The sequence below is a fragment of the Bactrocera tryoni genome, chromosome 5 (genome assembly GCF_016617805.1).
Source record: "Bactrocera tryoni isolate S06 chromosome 5, CSIRO_BtryS06_freeze2, whole genome shotgun sequence".
NCBI classification, from domain to species: Eukaryota; Metazoa; Arthropoda; class Insecta; order Diptera; family Tephritidae; genus Bactrocera; species Bactrocera tryoni.
The window spans coordinates 3,025,357-3,043,567 of record NC_052503.1 but is presented as its reverse complement, the minus strand read 5'-3'; the positions used below and the strand labels follow the sequence as shown (position 1 = coordinate 3,043,567).

The 18,211-nt window shown below is 34.4% G+C and overlaps 1 protein-coding gene across 1 annotated transcript in view; it reads right to left on the bottom strand.

Annotated features, from left to right (window-relative positions):
* Nucleotides 1-1,384, bottom strand: part of LOC120778876 (dendritic arbor reduction protein 1) — a 138,355-nt gene extending 136,971 nt beyond the window's left edge. The window contains exon 1 of the mRNA XM_040110920.1: nucleotides 1,208-1,384. Within this exon, the coding sequence (XP_039966854.1) occupies nucleotides 1,208-1,270 (63 nt within the window). The 5' untranslated portion in view covers nucleotides 1,271-1,384. The remainder of the gene's footprint in view (nucleotides 1-1,207) is intronic.
* Nucleotides 1,385-18,211: the final 16,827 nt, after the last annotated feature.

Sequence of the window (18,211 nt, the reverse complement as noted above, 5' to 3'; positions counted from 1 at the left end):
TGTTCCCTTATACCCTGAGAATTAATGCATAAACCCACTTTACCAATGGAAGGTTTCGAAAAAGGCCCAAAAATAATAATACCGCTCGACGTTCGGAGCGCTCGGAGTGTACACCTGGCACTTTAAATACGTTTTTCTCAAAACACACTTTTTTAAACTGGCGGATATGATTCCGGTCGAACTACTCAACCGATTCGCTTAATTTTTTTTAAATGTTCACAAAACGCCTGGCTATCGTCCCTTTGTTTTTTATAATTTATTGACAATGTTATTACAATAATAATAATTAAAAAAAAGTTAATTACTCCTTTATTTATCAACATACACTCCACGATATACCTCATGATATACCTCATGATATGCGAAAACATTTGTTTGTCTATTGTAAAATAAAAATTTCTATGAAAAAAAGATGTCAAAAAACAGGCCAGATTACCCTACTGACCCCTTAAAGTTTCAATTCTGTTTAACTCTTTTTTGAAAATTATTTTTTTTTAGTTTTACTTTAAGTTATTTTATTTTTTACTTTATTTTATGGTTAATTTATTGTTTGTTTATTTAATATAGTTTAATTTTTTAATTTACTTTATATTGTTTTATTTTATAATATTTTGAAATTTATTTTTCATTTTTATTTATTATTTTATTTTTGTATTTAATTTAATTTGCTTTTGATTATTTTTCATATATTATTTTATTGTTTTACTTTAACTTATTTTACTTCATTTTATTTTATATTATTTTACTTTTTTATTCTACTTTGTTTAAATTTGTTTTTGTTAAGTATTTATTCATTTAGTTATTACCGCTTTATTTTATTTTACTTTATATTATTTTATTATATCTTTTTATTTCTTTTATTTTATTTGTTTTTTCCTCCTTTGTATAATATTTTTTTGAATTTTTGAGCTTAAATTTTTTCTTTACTTTTTCCAATATTAATACAACACAAAGGTTTTTCCCTCAGCTGATTTAATTTATTTGCATTTGATTTTCACTTAATTTAAACATTTTTTTTATTTAGTTGCTTTTAGCTAATTTTTTTTTTTAATTTTTTTATTCTACTTTATTTCAAAGCTTGAATTTGTTACTATTAACTAAATTTTTCATTTTTGGAATCACTTTCCAATTGTATGTTGTTAACTATTTACAAAACTCCGTCCTTTGAAACTTTAATTATTCAAATAATGTTAATGAATTTACTCACCTGCATTACCCAATAATTTGTTGATGGCACAAACTGATCGCCAATTATGATATCCGTATGCATTTAAAACACTTTTGTATGAACTCCGTTACTTTTGCTTTTGAGCGTCGCAGCAGCAAGCTGCCACTTTGACAAATTTATCAGTAAAATTTATTCTATTTTATATTTCTTTATTTTATTTTTTATATTTTTATTTAATATTTCAATTCTATAAAACCCAAGGTTGCCACTGCGTTTAATTTTACTTTTATAAAATAATTTTTTTTGAAAAAGGCATACGCGAAGGCACTTGATCACTTAGAAATAATTCTGTTTATTTTAAAAATCTTAGCGTTTTTCAGAGCACTTAACGCTGTTATGTCAAAAATTTAATACACACATATGTACATACGTATGTATATACGTTAGTCGGTCAGAAAGCACTATTAAGGCACATTTGCTGTGGGGAAAACAATTATTTACAAGAAATTATTACTGTTTAGCGCGTCGGATTTTCGATAATTCGTGCCTCGCTTTGTTGCTTTGTTGCTGTCAACATAATTACTGTATTTCAATTTCAATAATTTTCCATAAAAACAACTTAGACGCGCCGAAGTATTTTATTTTGGTCCGCAAATATTTGCTTTTCTCTTGGCGGCCGTTTAGCGACGGCTCGGAGTCTGCCTGCTCAAGCTCGCCCACGCAAAAGCACAGCGCCACACAAATTCGCATCCAACTTCCTGCGTTTACTTTGTCACTTTGCACAATTCATTGCATTTGCTTTGGGTAAATATTTCCTTAAGATTTCTTTCCCCCTTCAGCAATCAGATAACTCACTTTCTTTACTTTCGCAGGCATTCATGCAAATTACGCGAATTGTTGTTGCAATTAATTAATATTATTATTTTTACTTAAACGCGACGGCTTGCAGGCGCTGCAGACACCGAAAGCGCTTATGGAATGTCAATGCGAAATTTCGAAAATCACACAAAAAACGCTTCATTAAAAGTTGAAAATTCGTGGGTACGTACGACCAATTGTCGCCCCTGTGCTTGGAGTGGTGGTCGATGGATTGGCGAGGTAAGCGCGTCGAAGGTGTACGCGACGCGATCAGGAAATGAACGAAATGCGAAGAAGAACCAACCAACGAGTCCAACTAAAGCCGAATAGTAAGCCACTCAAGCGCCGCCGTATGTTTCATCGTTGTCGGTAACCGAGTTCAGACTGATTGGACAGCAGTGCTTTGCCGCAGACGAACCTCGCAGCGCTGTGTTGCTGTTGCCTTTTGCCTTTGCTTACCTGCTTACCTGCCGTCAACACACATATAGTAAATGTACATACTGACACACATACACTCGCCTGCATGGCTGGCTGACTAAAGCATGTACTCGTATCGTATGCGCTGTTGTTGTTGTTGCTTTGTTACTTCTTCCTCGCGTTGACTCAAAACGGTCGCTTCTGCTGTCCGCCGTTGTTGCTGTGCGTTGTTGTTGCTCACCTTTTCCATTTTTTATACAGGTGAAACATATACGAGTGTTTTAATTTTAACCACCGTAGAGAGCGAGAGTGACCTGACAACAACAGCAATAGCAATTATCAGAGAACGATGCGATATTTTTAAACGTAGTAGAGTTTCAGAGCGCTGATCAGTTATTGCGCCTCTTACCGGCCGAACAGTTAGTCCACATCTGTTAGCCAGCCTGAGTAACCACCCTAGTGGCTATTTTAAGCCAATCCGTATTGCATAGCGCTGCTCACCAGGTGAGTTTGTTTTGATGTACGGTGGGACAAATGTGCAAATATCAGCGCGCTAAGGCTTGAAAAGAGCGTAAGAGTACCGAGTATTGCATGAGAGCAGCAAACTGGTTTCTTTCGGGTATAAGAGAATTTAGTACTATGATAATATATACATCAGTAAATATGTATATAGAAAACAAATTGTTGAGTATTATCTACATATTTGGACAACAGCTGAGCTTCGTTCATCAAGAGGTCGAAATGATTGGTAGTTGAGGCAGACGAAACGTACATAATTTGATAATGTACATATGTAAGCATAGATACATATATGTATGTATATCAAGTTTGCTTTAGTAATTATGGTATATAGAAATAATCATACATATTTATACATAAATATATTTAAATGATAATTATTATAAATTTTTAATAAGCATTTGGCTTCTTTATTTCCCCATCAAAGAGAGTGTAAAGCGGAAAAGTTTAAAATATAATTACTTTTGAGTCATTTTGTGGATCACTTAATTATAATTTATTTTATTTAGTTTAGTGTTTGAAAGATCAAGTCGCTACAAAAATCATAAGTGCAATCTCGAAGTATAATTTCGAAGCCAAAACAAAGAATCTATATTCTATAGAATAGTTATATATATTTGTAAATAATTTGAATAAATCATGAAACTTCTAAATTGGCAAGTGATTTTCTAAATCGCATTTTTCAAGGAAATTTCACATTTCATATCCCTTCAAATGTTACTATTACAGATGATATTGAGGTGGACAATAGGATTTGCTCAGGCGTATTTATAACAGATGATATTGTAGAACCGAATATTTCAAATCCATGAATTCTAGCGCCATGAAAAACGATGAGGATTCTGAGGAAGTAATGATTAAACCGCCATCCAAAAGTGATGTAACGCAATTTTTGCCATTTTAAATTCCTACCTAATTACGAATAACAATACAATACAATATAAATCTATCATTTACAGTTTTTTGAAAAATTGTATGTTTAACGATAACTTCTATAAATCGAAGTTGTTTGTGGATTATGGTGATTGGAGGTACAGAAGTTCAACTGTTTATGCATATATGTATGTATGTATGTATGTCTGTAATCTTTTCTTTCAAAAAACCATAATCTATTTTAAGGCAATTATGTTTTAAATGTCGAAGTAATATTATTTTGATTCCAAATAACATTCATATTTTGACGTTTGTGACAACCAACGAAGTAGGTTTCTTGTTCTCGTGTGTGTGTGTAACAGAATCCACTCTCATCTTTATCGCTTGTTTCGCTTACTTGCTTAGATCAGATTCAGTAGAACATCGCAGAAGAAATTTCGAACATATTTTATCACCTGTTTTCAATATACATATGTAGATTGCAAGTTGGTCATGGTCTTTATGTAAAAATTATTTAAAGTGTCTTCCAACTGGAAACAATTCTGGTTGTATAACTTTCGGTAACTTATTGTAGCCATTTCAAAATTTTTGACTCAATACCTTGTTTTCCAAATTTTAAAGTAAGAGGTTTGTTCAAAGAATAACGGAAATCTTAAAATTTAAATGTTGTATCAGCCCCGGACGTAAGATTTAATTTTGGCTGTATTCACTGCTTACATAGTCTGTAGCAGGGGCTTAAGTTAAGCGTGTTTTCATTAGATTGGTAATCGTTTCGTTTGTTTAAAGCTTTCACTTCGTTACTTGTTCGTGCATTCTTGGCCAAAACAATACTGTAACGATGCCTCCATATTCGTCAGACATGGTTCTCATTTCCAAAAATAAAGAGAACCGTAAAGGAACCTTGCTTTGCAAGCATACATATGTACATATGTAGTTGATATTAAAAGCGCATCTCTGAAAGAGCAAAAGGTTATTAGCACTTGGAAAAAGCGCTGGCATTAATGCTAAGATCAGAGGATTAAGGCTTAATGCTGTTGACGAATTAATAATTTTTTTTTTCAAAAAACGAAAATTCCTGTTACTTTTTGATCATACCTCTTATATCCAAACTAAAAACTCTACCACAGCAACACTAGCTTACACTAGCTAGTACGTGCTTCTGTCCTGGTTAGCGAATATCCACAGCTTACAGGTGAAGGATATATGTACAGTATTGGACAAAACTAAAGTACCCTTTACTTTTTTTGAAAAATATAACATCGTCCTACTAGGATTATTATGTGTTATAATTATGTTATATTAGGTTGTATAGATATATTACTTTCTTTTTTTTAGGAATTTTATCTACACATATGTATATACATGTACAATATCTTCCCCTTTAAATTCATACGTTGAATAGGGTACTATGCATACATATCTACATATAAACACGCGGTGCAAATAATTTTCTTAAAGCGAAAAAGTTCTATTTTTCAATTACTTATTTACTCATGTATATTTCATAAAAAATTGTAAATCTGATACGTTTTATGTATTTTACGGTCTAGAATTTACTCACACTCCGATTATGTATATAAAACCCTATTTTTTCTCAAAAGTGTTTAAAAAGTTGAGTGTAAATGTTTAAAATTTGTCACAAGTAGATTATTTGTATCTATATACATATGTATGTATGTATATGTATACAGTATATAGCTAAACTTCAAATGAAAAATCGATAAACCGAAATGACGTGTAACCATGCAAGACAAAATGAACACTTATTCACCTGGAGTTAACTATCTCCAAGCTGTCTGCATGTATATATGTATGTATGTATGTATATTAAAAGCTACAAAAATTTAACTGACTTTTTCATGAAAGCAAGCATTTTACATATCGGACAAGCTATTAACTCGAAATATGCGCTGGTCTAAGTGGTACATACATACATACATATATAGTATATCATTAGTATATGTATATCAATGTAGCTACACGCGTTCAACCGCTCACACAGCCGAAGTGAAAGAAAAATGGTAGCATTTAAAACCAAAAACAAAACAGATACAACTAAAACAAAGCGAATGAAATGAATGGAGAAAAAATTACACGGAGCAGACGCAGCCAACGGAAAAGTCAATAAGGGAGTGGCCACGCGCGAGCGCTCAGCCAATCGCAGCGACCGGAATCGCACACATGCAGCAAGGGTGAAGATGCCGAAGAGAGGCGGTTAAACGTAGCCACACACACACATACTCAGGTGACACATGCATGCATGTTTGTGTGTACGTGTGTTGGCTATTGGCACGTTGTTAGTATGTCTGGCTAAATATTGGGGATTTGTGGTGGCGACGAAGTGATACAAGTGCGCGGCTATGCTAGAACGAGAGCAAAAAGAGCAAAGAGAGTGAGCGAGTGCGCAATAAATACAAAGCAAAGTTTTTAGCAGACAACAGGCCAGCGATAAAACAGCGACAGTAGAGAAGTAAAGAGGTTGTGGATTTGAAAATGAATATGGATGGTGGAAATTCGGGAGGCAGAATGAAATTAAAATGAAAGAAAATACCGAAAATGAAAAGTATTGTGTATGGAGCGGAGTGAGGGTGGTGGTGGAGAGTATGGTGCGCAGTAGTTGGGGGTGGCATGAGAGGCAGTTTAACAGTTTCATTAACTACATATATATATGTACATACATATATACACGTTAATACTTATGTATATACGCGTATATTTGTGCATACGAACGTCAAAACAACAGTTACTTAGTACTATTGGATGAATGAGTGTAACGGTTGGGTGGAAAAGGGGAACTCATGGAATGTTAAATACAAATGCTAGTACGGGCTTTTATAATATACGCATATACCAACATATTTACGTACATACATATGTATATGCTTGTACATACATACATATGTATGCATTTGTAGAAAAGTCATGCATATGTAATCGCGTCTATTCACATTTAGGAATATTTGTAATTAAATGTGCGTGCTTGTATGCAATTTATTGTCAACTGTCAAATTGCTGTTGTTGTCGAGCCAACGAATCGAACGCAAAATGCATAAAAACGAAGTAGAATAACAGAAAAAATTGCTCAAAATGTTGCACGTTCACTGGCACTTTACACATCCGACAGATACGTCAGACACAAACAAATGTGCAGTCTTACTCTTGTCATATAGCAACTACACTTAACCGCTACTAGTACATGGCTGTGGGTCTAGGTGTACACCAATACATACTAAAGCAGCCACAGGCGTGTGTGTCTGCGTTATTCTTACGTTGTTCGCGTCGGCTACCGGAGTTACGCGCCGCGCAGCAGGGCCAAATCAATTTGTTTACACATCCATGCAAACACCAGCAATTTCATATGCATACAAACATACATATATACATATACACACACACATGCATATATAATATGTGCATAGGTACAATGTACTCACAAATGTTCATTAGTTTGCTTTTCTCATTTGCTTGCTACTGGCTTTGTGTTTAATTTGTTCTTATACCGTTGCTGTTGTTGTTATTTTCTGTTGTTGTGTGTGTATGTCGATGATGTTTTCCAGCAGTTTTACCTTCGCTGTCAATTTCGCTGTTCTCCATCATGTTTGCTTGTATATAGTAGATACACAATATTGTTGTTGTTGTTGCTTTTGGTGCTTTTACGTGTACTCGCAAAAATGCAATTTGCATTTGACATTTCTGTAAATAATTGCGAATTGTGCAGCACACAAATACAAGCACAGCCACAAAGGCACAGACTAATATGATTTTATTCTTAGTTTTGTTCACATGTAGACATTCCAAAGTACAGATGTATATATATTTACATATATGTAAACTTACTTGAAACTAATAAATTGTGCCGTCAATATACCGAAATGATCAGCAACACTTCCAGTGTGCCACCCGCTGCAAATAAAGTTGCAGTTTTTGATAAATTTGTTGTTTTTGCATATGTAGCCAGTATTGTTGTTGCATTTGTAGATTTGCCGGCAGATAGTGTGTGTTAATATGAAGGACAGCGCTGTGGAGCGCCACAGAACTTTGGGATTAGAATAGATGGCCCGCATTCCATCTGGCGTGTAACGACGCGTCAAATTTATTTCGGCATCGGAATTTACTTTGCATGTATCCATTACAGTCGGTGTATGGGTGTGTTGGCATTTTAAATGGAGTGTGACCTCGTTAATTAAGCTATTATTATTTTATATTTACTAATTGCAACAGTAAATTTAAGTATTTTTTACTGCCGAGCTTCCATATAGCAAATTTCAAGGGGTCAAACATGGTTATATGAAATAGTCGTATTATAGAACTCTTTAAAATTGTTGTACTCATATGTACAGTTTTGTTTGAAATAATAAATAGGCTTATTTTCCTTAAGGGGTCAGTAGGGTAATCTTTTTTGAAATTTTTTTTTTGGCATTTTCTGTTCCCTTATACCCTTAGAATTAATGTAGAAACCCACTTTACTATTGGAAGGTTTCAAAAAAGGTCCGCCGATGTTCGGACCGCTTAGAGTACACACCTCAAACCTTAAACGCGTTTTTCTCAAAACACATACTTTTTTAAATTGGCGGACATGATTCCGGTCAAACTACTCAACCGATTTGCTTAATTTTTTTTTTGATGTTCACAAAACGCCTGGCTATCGTCACTATATTTTTCATAATTTATTGACAATGTTATGACAAAATTTATGTAAAAAAACATGGGGAAAAATTTAAAAAAAAGTTAATTACTCTTTTATTTATCAACATACACTCCACGATATACCTCATGATATGTAAAAAAAAAGTTCTATTGTAGGATAAAAATTTCTATGAAAAAAAATGTCAAAAGAACAGGCCAGATTACCCTACTGACTCTTTAATTTGTGTTAAAATATTCGGTAGAATCTGCTTTCTGTAGCGCAATTTCTGGCAGAAGATAATACCTAAGAAGATCCTTTGCTTTTACACTGTGGTCATATTGGAACGGAAATAAGCAATTAACAACGGGGAAAATTTTTTGTTTTTAGAACTTATTTTTTTGTCCAGCTTCAAAAGCTAATTTAAGGGGCACACCTTGTGTGAAATTAAAAACAAAATAAAGATTATATCTTTAAATCTGTATTTTAAATAGTTTTTGAGTGAAAACCTTCTAAACTGAGCGGCTGTTTAATCAGCTCCACCAGCTTAAACGCATTTTTTTTCGAAATTATAATTTTCAAGTTTGTTTGAATGAGATTATTCGGAAACGAATGATTGATGACTGTGTGTTCTTATATAGTTCTCCGTACAATTAAATGCCAGTTTTTTATCTCATCAAAAATCTAATTTTTCTAGGCCAAAAACAACAAACATTTTGGGATAAATTCAACCCTTTATGGAAACCGAACTAATGGTACGAACAATAACTTCTACTAGGGTACCTTATATTGGTTTCATCCACGTAGTAGACCGGAATCGCTGAGGAAAGACTTTTTAGCGCCGGCGAAGATCGTATGTATTTTTAAAATATATATGTGTATAGATATGTATACTTTTAAACCTTTTTAGAACAATTTATGTTATAGTTTTCTTATAAATTACCTTTTTTTTGTTGACTGATCTTCTATATGTGTACCTTGAGTAAATTTCACTTGACATCTTTACCAGATCAGAGATGTTTTAGTCTTGAAGCTTGGCAAATTTTTTGATTTCCCCATAACAAGTAATTTAAGCGGTATTCTAGTCTAGAATTAATTTATATTCAAAGTTTAACTATTCAATAATAATAATCTACAAAACAAATTTTCAAAATTCAAATTATTTTCGGTTCTATTTTTCTGACCCGGCATCCAAACACCGTTTCTTGATTTATATTGCAAAAAACTTTACTATTTAATTGCCATTTTCAGGAAACTGTCTTATCCACAATATCTCAGATTTTTTTGAACCGATTTATCCAGAATTTTTAGAGAGTTTTCCTTATAGACGTGTCCAGGAGCAGATCAAGAGTCGAATTTGGGCGGATTGTGCGGTGGATTACTTTATAATTTTGTACATTCAGCTCAAAGTCGTTTTCTTCGCGGAGCGCCTTTTATGATGGAAATAATGTATAACTTAAACTTTTGGGGGAGGAACTCTCGGCATGTCCACCTTAACACCAAATTAATTTAAAAAAATAAATACATATAATTATTTGTAATAAAAAGAAAGCATGATTTTTAAGTTTGATACAGAAATCACTCACTGAGTTATGAGTTTCATATATCACTTTTCAAAACGCATTTATACATACAAACATAGATTATGGTTAAAAATGTAATGGAAAATTTTCACAATTATTACGAAAGTCATTGTATCATAAATTTGCATACGTAAGAATTGACCTTATTTGTAGTTAGTGATTTTTTGTTTTTGTAGTGAACCAGTACTCCTGTCAAGCCCTTTTACGTAAGTATATTATAGGTGTTTTCCTTAGATTTTTACCTATGATTAAATCTAGATCGGCACCTTCAAAGCAAATTATAAACAAAGAGCTGATTTTAATCTCAAAATGAGTAAAGGTGTAGAAGCAATTGAAAAAAAAGTTTCCCATGGGTTGGATTTATAAGGCTACAGATTTTATTATAAAGATATTGTAATTACATATTGAATTTATAAGGCCATAAATTTTGTTATAAATGTGATACGTGTTGCTCTTATTTATTTATTTTAATTACTCACTTTATTAACTCACCTTATTAATTTTAATTTCGAGTTTCAGAACAAACTTCCAATTTCACTACTGTCACATTTATAGCAAGGAAACGTTCGGCTGTACCATATTAGCTGTATGTTCATTGCAATATATTCCAAGGTGAGGTAGCAGCCATTAAGGAAACAAGAGATCAACCACCTTCACGTATGAACTTTCTCTCTCTCTCTCTCTAGTAACCAGTTCACGTTCAGACTTCTGACATCTTTTTTAAAGGCTGTCTCCTTTTGGATCAACCACAGAACCATATAATTATATATGTATATTTCTGAGACTGACATTTCGGGCTCAATTTTATTCTCATTCGCCGTATTCGCAGCTAATAATACAATTATACGAGAACGGGTCTTTAACTGCATAGCCTACAAACGAAATACAATTTTCAATGTAGCTTTCTTTTAGATCCATATACTAGACTCAACCTTGCTTTAACGTCTTTAGCCGGCAAAACAAAACATTCGTTTTCTGGACGTCATCCGTGACGGCGGTAACTCTTTATATCACTCAAGTTTCCGGCCAGAGGTTAATTTTTCAAGTTTTTAAGTTTCGGAACAGGCAGTAATGTTTAGCATAGTTAAATTGGCCGTGGCGACAGTGGAGGCTTATCTCTTTAGAGTGCTGTGAAATAATAGACATCAACTTTATAGCCTATAGGACAGTGTTCACATTTTTTACAGTCTCAATTGTACCTCGGTGTATGGTGTGTTTCCATTTGGATCCATGCTTCGCGGTCGTTCGCAAAACGAACCAATAGGATATCGTGGACATTTGAGACCAATTACCTAACGGACCACCCTCGGTCTAAGAAAAATCATAACCACACCGTTTTAAACCATCTTAGCTTGAATTAACTAAACGTTTTTGTCTGCCATATCTAATTGATGAAGCAAAAGCACAATTGCACGGTTATGACGCCTACGCGCCTACACTTTATAATTTCATCAATGAAATTTCTTCACAAATGCAAAGAACGAAAAACCAAAAATAAGTTTCTTAATAAATACATACGCAACTCAATCAATCATTTAATTTGGGGGATGTGCTCAGCTCTCCTACCCAAAACAAATGAAGGAGTGAAAATAAAAGGCTTCGCAGCCCACGTATTTACCATCAACAGTTGCCAACAAAATAATAAGCAATGCCAATGTGCTTCACAAATGGAAGCGAGTGAGTTTTAACAACAACAAATACCAAAAATAATAATACGCCAAAATAAACTTAAATAACCGCAACTCATAAATAAAAGCGCGCTGAAGAAACGGTGGAAGACGGAGCAACAATTAATTATTTTTTCTAAACTTTTTACAAGTTTGCTCAAACATACATGTACATATGTTTGCAGTTGCATACACCCCTGTATATGTATAGACATTATTTTGATTTATATGCACTGATTTTCACTCCTTTTTCGAAGTGTTCAAGTGGTGGAGTCTGCACATCACCTAATTAGCGTGGGTTGTCATGACTTTCTCCTGCCGCCAGCAACAGTAGGCCAACAGCAGGCAACAACCCGGCCACCAGTACAACGAATGAAATTAAACAATACATGCGTAGCAGGCAGCTTCGGCACCATCATCATCAGCATCGATCGACAGCCTTAACACCGTTGTAACAGTTTTCATCATGTCAGCATTGTTGTCGGTAATATGGTTTTTGTTGCTGGTGTTGGGCTTTTTGGCCAAAACATGTACATATGTGTGTATGTTTGTGTAAGTACATAAATAGATATTTACTTTAACGCATGCCACATCACGCTGCGCCTGCCACACGGCCGCACTGCATGAATTACAAAGCCAAAATTAATCAAAAATTAATTTCGTTTCAATTGAAATGAGGCGATATTGAAGTGATGCCATTGAGCCCTACAGTGTGCTCGCGTAGTATGCGTAATAATTGATTGAGTGTGTGCGCCATGTGTTGCCACACATATCTACATATCATTAATTAAGCTTCATGAAGTTTAAAAGAGGTATCAACTTCATACGCTCGCATTAACAAAGTTTTTAGCCACAGTTTGCTATTGAAAATTAATAAATTCGTAATTAATGGCTCGAGAAAAAACATATGTAAGCAGTATATCTAGATATATTGCATAAGAGTTCAAAACTTGCACTTAAAATTTTGTATCCACTTCATCCTCGCATATTATCGGAAATATTACTTGTAGCAGATAAATATCACGCCTTCACATACAGAGTTTAATATAAAATTTGTTGAAACTTCCGTAAAAGTTTGAGAGAAAGGTAATAGGAATTGCCGATAATAGGAGATCCGTTAGCAATAATATGGGAAGAACCATAAATGTTAGTACAAGGATCAAGAACCGTTACGTTTCTTTATACATCAGCAGGAACACACAAATATCATTTTGCTTGAATCAGTAGCCCATTACCTGACAGGTCAATTGAAAAGGCCTGACACATAGATTGCGCCACTAGAATTAGATTAGTTTTGAAGGGAAAATATAGTTGAAGCAAAAACTTGGCTTGATGACGAGTTTTTGGACATTGCCTCAGGAAAATAAACCATCAAGGATTGGTATGCAAAATTTAGACTTGGTGAAATGAGCACCAAAGACGACAGTGGACGCTAAAAAAATTATTACCATTGAAAACATCAAAAAAATCCACAAAATAACTTTAGATGACTGTAAAGCGATGACAGGCAATCTGAATATACCAATTGTACGTGTACATCATATCAATCACGAATATCTTAGTATGAGAAAGCACAGTGCGCTCTAGCTAACTTTTGTCCAAAAACAACGACAAGTTGATGATTTGGAGCAGAGTTTGGAGATGTTCGAGCGAAATAAACCCGAGTTTTTGCATCGCTCCATCATTTCACTTCGGAGTCCATCCGACAGTCATCCGAACGCATTGCACACGATGAACCTGCTCTAAGGAGTGAAAAAATACAACGATCGACTGACAAAGTTGTGGGGCATTAAATAATTTTTATTGACTACCTTGAAAAAGGAAATTAAATCGTCGAAAAATGTCCGCATTTGATGAAAAAGAAAGGACTATTTCACCAAGACAATATACCGCATCACAGAGAAAACGATGTCAAAAATCCATAAATTGCTTGCCCATCCACCGTATTCTCCAAATATGGCCCGCAGCGACTATTTTCTGCTCTCAAAATAATGCTCGCTGGGAAGAAATGTTTATCGAATGAAATTGTGTTCGCCGAAACTGAGGTCTATATTGAAGCAAGGGACAAATCATACCACGAAAATGGTCTTGGAAAGTTGGAAGGTCCCTATAATCAGTGGATCACCCTTTAAGGGAACTATGTTGAATTAAAATCAAACTTTGCCAACAAAATGTGTTTTACAATGATAGGCCGGGGACTGTTTATGCTTTACAAATAACAAAAAATATTAAAACCCGCTTTAGCAGGAACTACCTTATATCATCTTACAGCAGTATATATGTACGTACATATGTTCGAATTTGACACGAATTGACAATAACATGGATTTTATTCTTAATATGAAATCATTTCAAAAACCGCCGCTGAGATGGCATTCAGTGAATTTTAGTGTTTCGGCAAATTTTTTGAGATTGTTGAACAGTTTCTATGCCATATTCATAAATCCACCCCTCGAAATGATACGTTTGACAAATGTAATGTCCTCAGCTACGTTGTCAACCTTGTCATAGTTACACTTTTTTTCCATAATAATAATCACCAGACAAGTGCTGAACACATTGAGCGCGACACGACATGGCAGCACGACAGTGAACTGAAAATGGCGTCGTGAATCTTACTACATGAACATTTGTAAGAAGGCAGCGACATAACAATGGGCGGCATGTACACAAAACAACACAGTTGTCCATTTTGTATGTACACAATTTCGTTGTAGCCATACTAATACCTTTCACTTCAATAAAATTTTCAAAGTGAAATTTTTTATGCAAAAAATATGGAAATAGGTAAATATTTTTGTTTTAAATTATCAATTGTTATTACAAATGATATAATAGAGCTATTTTATGCTTTTATTTGTAAAATAACGTCAGGTGTGTTAGAGCTTTGAATAATTTTACATTTTAAATATTAGTGGCAATACCACTCTACCTCATCTCTCTACTGTCAACTCTACAGTCGTCCTACTGTCGTTGGCAAATGTAAAAATATATTGAAGTTAGCGAGAACGACAACTGTCGGCCTACAGTCATGTCGTCGTGCAGCTGTCAAAATAACTGTGTCTATAAGACACAGTCTGTCGCGCTCAAAGTGTTCAGCACTACACCCTTCTCGCTTTGTAAACAAATAGTTGCCAAACATACACTAATTGACGTATAGAGATACAACTTCTCACTTGCATAAAAATTTTGTACCAATCAAGAAAAAAATGTGTTTGTTCGATTGGCGGGCAAAGTATGAATAGAGAAGTCCGACTTCATTTGATCATATGATTGGACCGAATATTCTTGGAGGAAATTAGGGGTTATTTCCGTTTATCTTCATCTATCCCAACTGCAAAAGGAATGTTTGTGTATCCATTATTGAGTTATGATCACGTCTATACTATTTGGAACACTCAGCCTTATTTTTATCTCAGATCATTTCAGGTTATCACCACTAATTATTGGTAGCATAAAGGATATAATATGTTGATAGTGAGAATATATTCATGACTATACCAAATTACCGATGCAATTGTGATGAGACCCAAAGCGTCATGAGTTCCATAGAAATCGATTTTGATGAGTATATTACCTGATGCCATGGACATGACTCATTACTGGCACATCCAACCTTCCGTAAAGATAATAACAAAAAATCCAAAAAAAAAAACTAAAAACCACGATAGGTGATTCTTATATTGATTATAGTTTCATTTTAATGATTTAATACATCTTTAATTGATAGATTTCGGGTCATAGGTTTCAGAAAAAAATTACTTTGCCTTCCGCGCTTCCCATCAAAATACAAAAACAGCAAACGAATCGATTCGCAGAAGAAAAAAATAAGCTTCACTTACTTTGCCAATAGAGCTTGACTTAGATTATAGGGTATATAAGTACATCAAGTCCACACCACACATTGTATTTGGGCCTCAAGACCATCAGTCCGCACAACGGTATGGCACATCACAACTGCTGCCTCCGTCTGCCTGTCGAACATGCTGAGTAAGCACTGCTAAAATAGTAACAACAACATTACTTGTGACCCGTTGCGTAGACGCTCACCAGCCAGCCAACAAGCACCAGCTAAGAGCCGCCCAGCGTTGTAAGTGGGCATAAGTGTTACCAACTCATTAAGCCGCGCTCATTGAAGCCATGTTCGAAAATCTTGCGCGATTATTAACAATCCGATTTCTTCTTCTTTTTCTGCTTTTATTGTTCACAGTTTTTTTGTTCGACTTTGTTTGCCACGCTGAGCGCACTTGAAGTGTCAGCTGCGTTGCTTGCAGATGCCTCATTATAGAATGCTGCCTTACACACACATACACACGCGAACAGTTACATATCCATAAGTAAGTGTTGTGGCTTGTGCCATCGATTGCTTGTTGTTGTTGTTGTTGCAGTGTGTTTGCTGTTGGCCCAATTCATTACTGCATGTTGGCAATGACAGTGGTGTTGATGATGGTGATGATTATGTTGGCGTGGGGTGATTTTGGCGTTGAAAACATTTAGCTAACGGGCGGGCCTATAAACTGCAGCAAAGTGTTGGCAGCCGGCTGCGTGTTGGCGTTGCTGTTGCTGTTGCTGTTGCACACCTAGCATGTTACCAATGCTGCATTGCCTACAAGCTTGCTTGCATGCGGGCTTCAAGAGCCCACTTAAGCGTGCACATGTGTGTATGTGTGTCTATAGACAATAGAAATAGTGGAAGAATAACATGGAAATGTCAGTTTCTGAGTTGTTGAAGCAATCTGCTATTCAATTTTCCTTTATTTCGTTCTAAAGCTGTTAATCTATTGTTGGCGATGAGTTCGTCAATGTGATTGTCGCTGTTTTCTATGAGTCATTCATTCATGTGCTGGAAATTATTGATAAGAACAGAAACAGTCAAATGCTCTTGTTTAATATAATTTTATAAAATATATCACTTACATTTTGTTAATGGAAGTTAAAAAACCTCAGAGTAAAGAGGCAAAGAGAGGAGCAATAATCACAAATTAGATATCGAACATTTATAATTTCAAAAGAATAAAAAAGACGCCAATTCTAATGCCGAAACGTGCATGATCCATTTCATGGATTAAATTTGATCGCAGTAGACAAGCAATTGTCGCAGTTCTTTTAATTTTTGGCAACACTCTGGCATGTTATATGATATTTAGTTCGAATATGATATAATATTACTTTTACTTTAGAAAAAGAGATTATATCGGTAGATATAGGAAAGTGCTTGGAAAGGAAAAGAAATGTGATCCTAAGACAGTTCTCTGTCCACTATATGTATCATTTAATGCATATTATGTCATTTGTTCTGTACACATTAGGGTGCCAACAAAATTTACTTATGAATCTAGATTATATTATTATTATTTTTAACTATTTTATTTTATTTAAATCTAGCTTTTTTTGTTAAATCTGAACGTTATTAACTGTTAGGAAATTTAATGCGCAATGCCCAACAAGAATCAGTTTTGTAGAAAATTATTGGTCGTCGAAAAGGTATTTTCGTATTTCCAATCAAGTTTTAACTTATTTTTTTTATACTTATAATAATAAATAAATAAAAAAATATGAGAGAGAAACATTATTCCATCAGTGTAAAACTTTGTGAATCGAAATTTCGAAATTTCCCGAACGAAAGCGAGCGAAATATTGTTGTGCTATACGAACTGATACAGCATCGTCTCCCTAAACTTCACAAATTTCATTGGTGGCTTGCGTGGCATTCTTCCCTTTTTGTAGCTGCAACTTTTTTTAAACTTCCCCGAAGTTAAAGTTTTTGGTTAAATGAAGCTGAAAATCTCACTTTGAAACACTACATGGTATGTCACAATGTGATTGGTAGCACTGGAGATATAGGACTGCAACGACATCTGCTGACCAAATACGAAAAGACTTTTTCGACAACCCAATATTTCATTTCAAGGACATTTTTTCTCTGTAATTTCTAAACGAGATATGTCGTTTTTTTCCGACTGATGATAATCGGCGTTTCTTGTTAAAAAGTCTTCGATCCCCTTGATTTCGTAGCCGGTCCTCAAGAGGACCACTTCAGATGAATACAGAAAGGATAAGTCAAAATTTTGATTTCAGTTAAAATGTCGGCTTACCAAACAAAATTACACTTGAGAGTAGATTAAAAATAGAGGTGTTATCAAAACTTATTTCTTCTATCATAATAATGGCTGATAAGATTTCTTTTCAAAAAAAAAAACACACACTAATTGTTAAGGAAGTTCAAATGTTTTTATTTAATGTGAAGGACAATCGACACAATTAAGTTCTGATCATCATTCAAATGGCCTCCACGACTTCTTTTGGAGGAACAAATACGATTAACCCAATTTTCGAGTACTTTTTCTACTAAATCTAGTCCTATGTCATGAATAGCACGTTCAATGTTAACTTCCAAAGCTTGAAGAGAGTCTGGATTATTGCTGAAGACCAATGATTTCAAATAGCCCCATAAGAAGTAGTCTAATGGCGTTAAATCACAACTTTCTGGAGATTATTAATG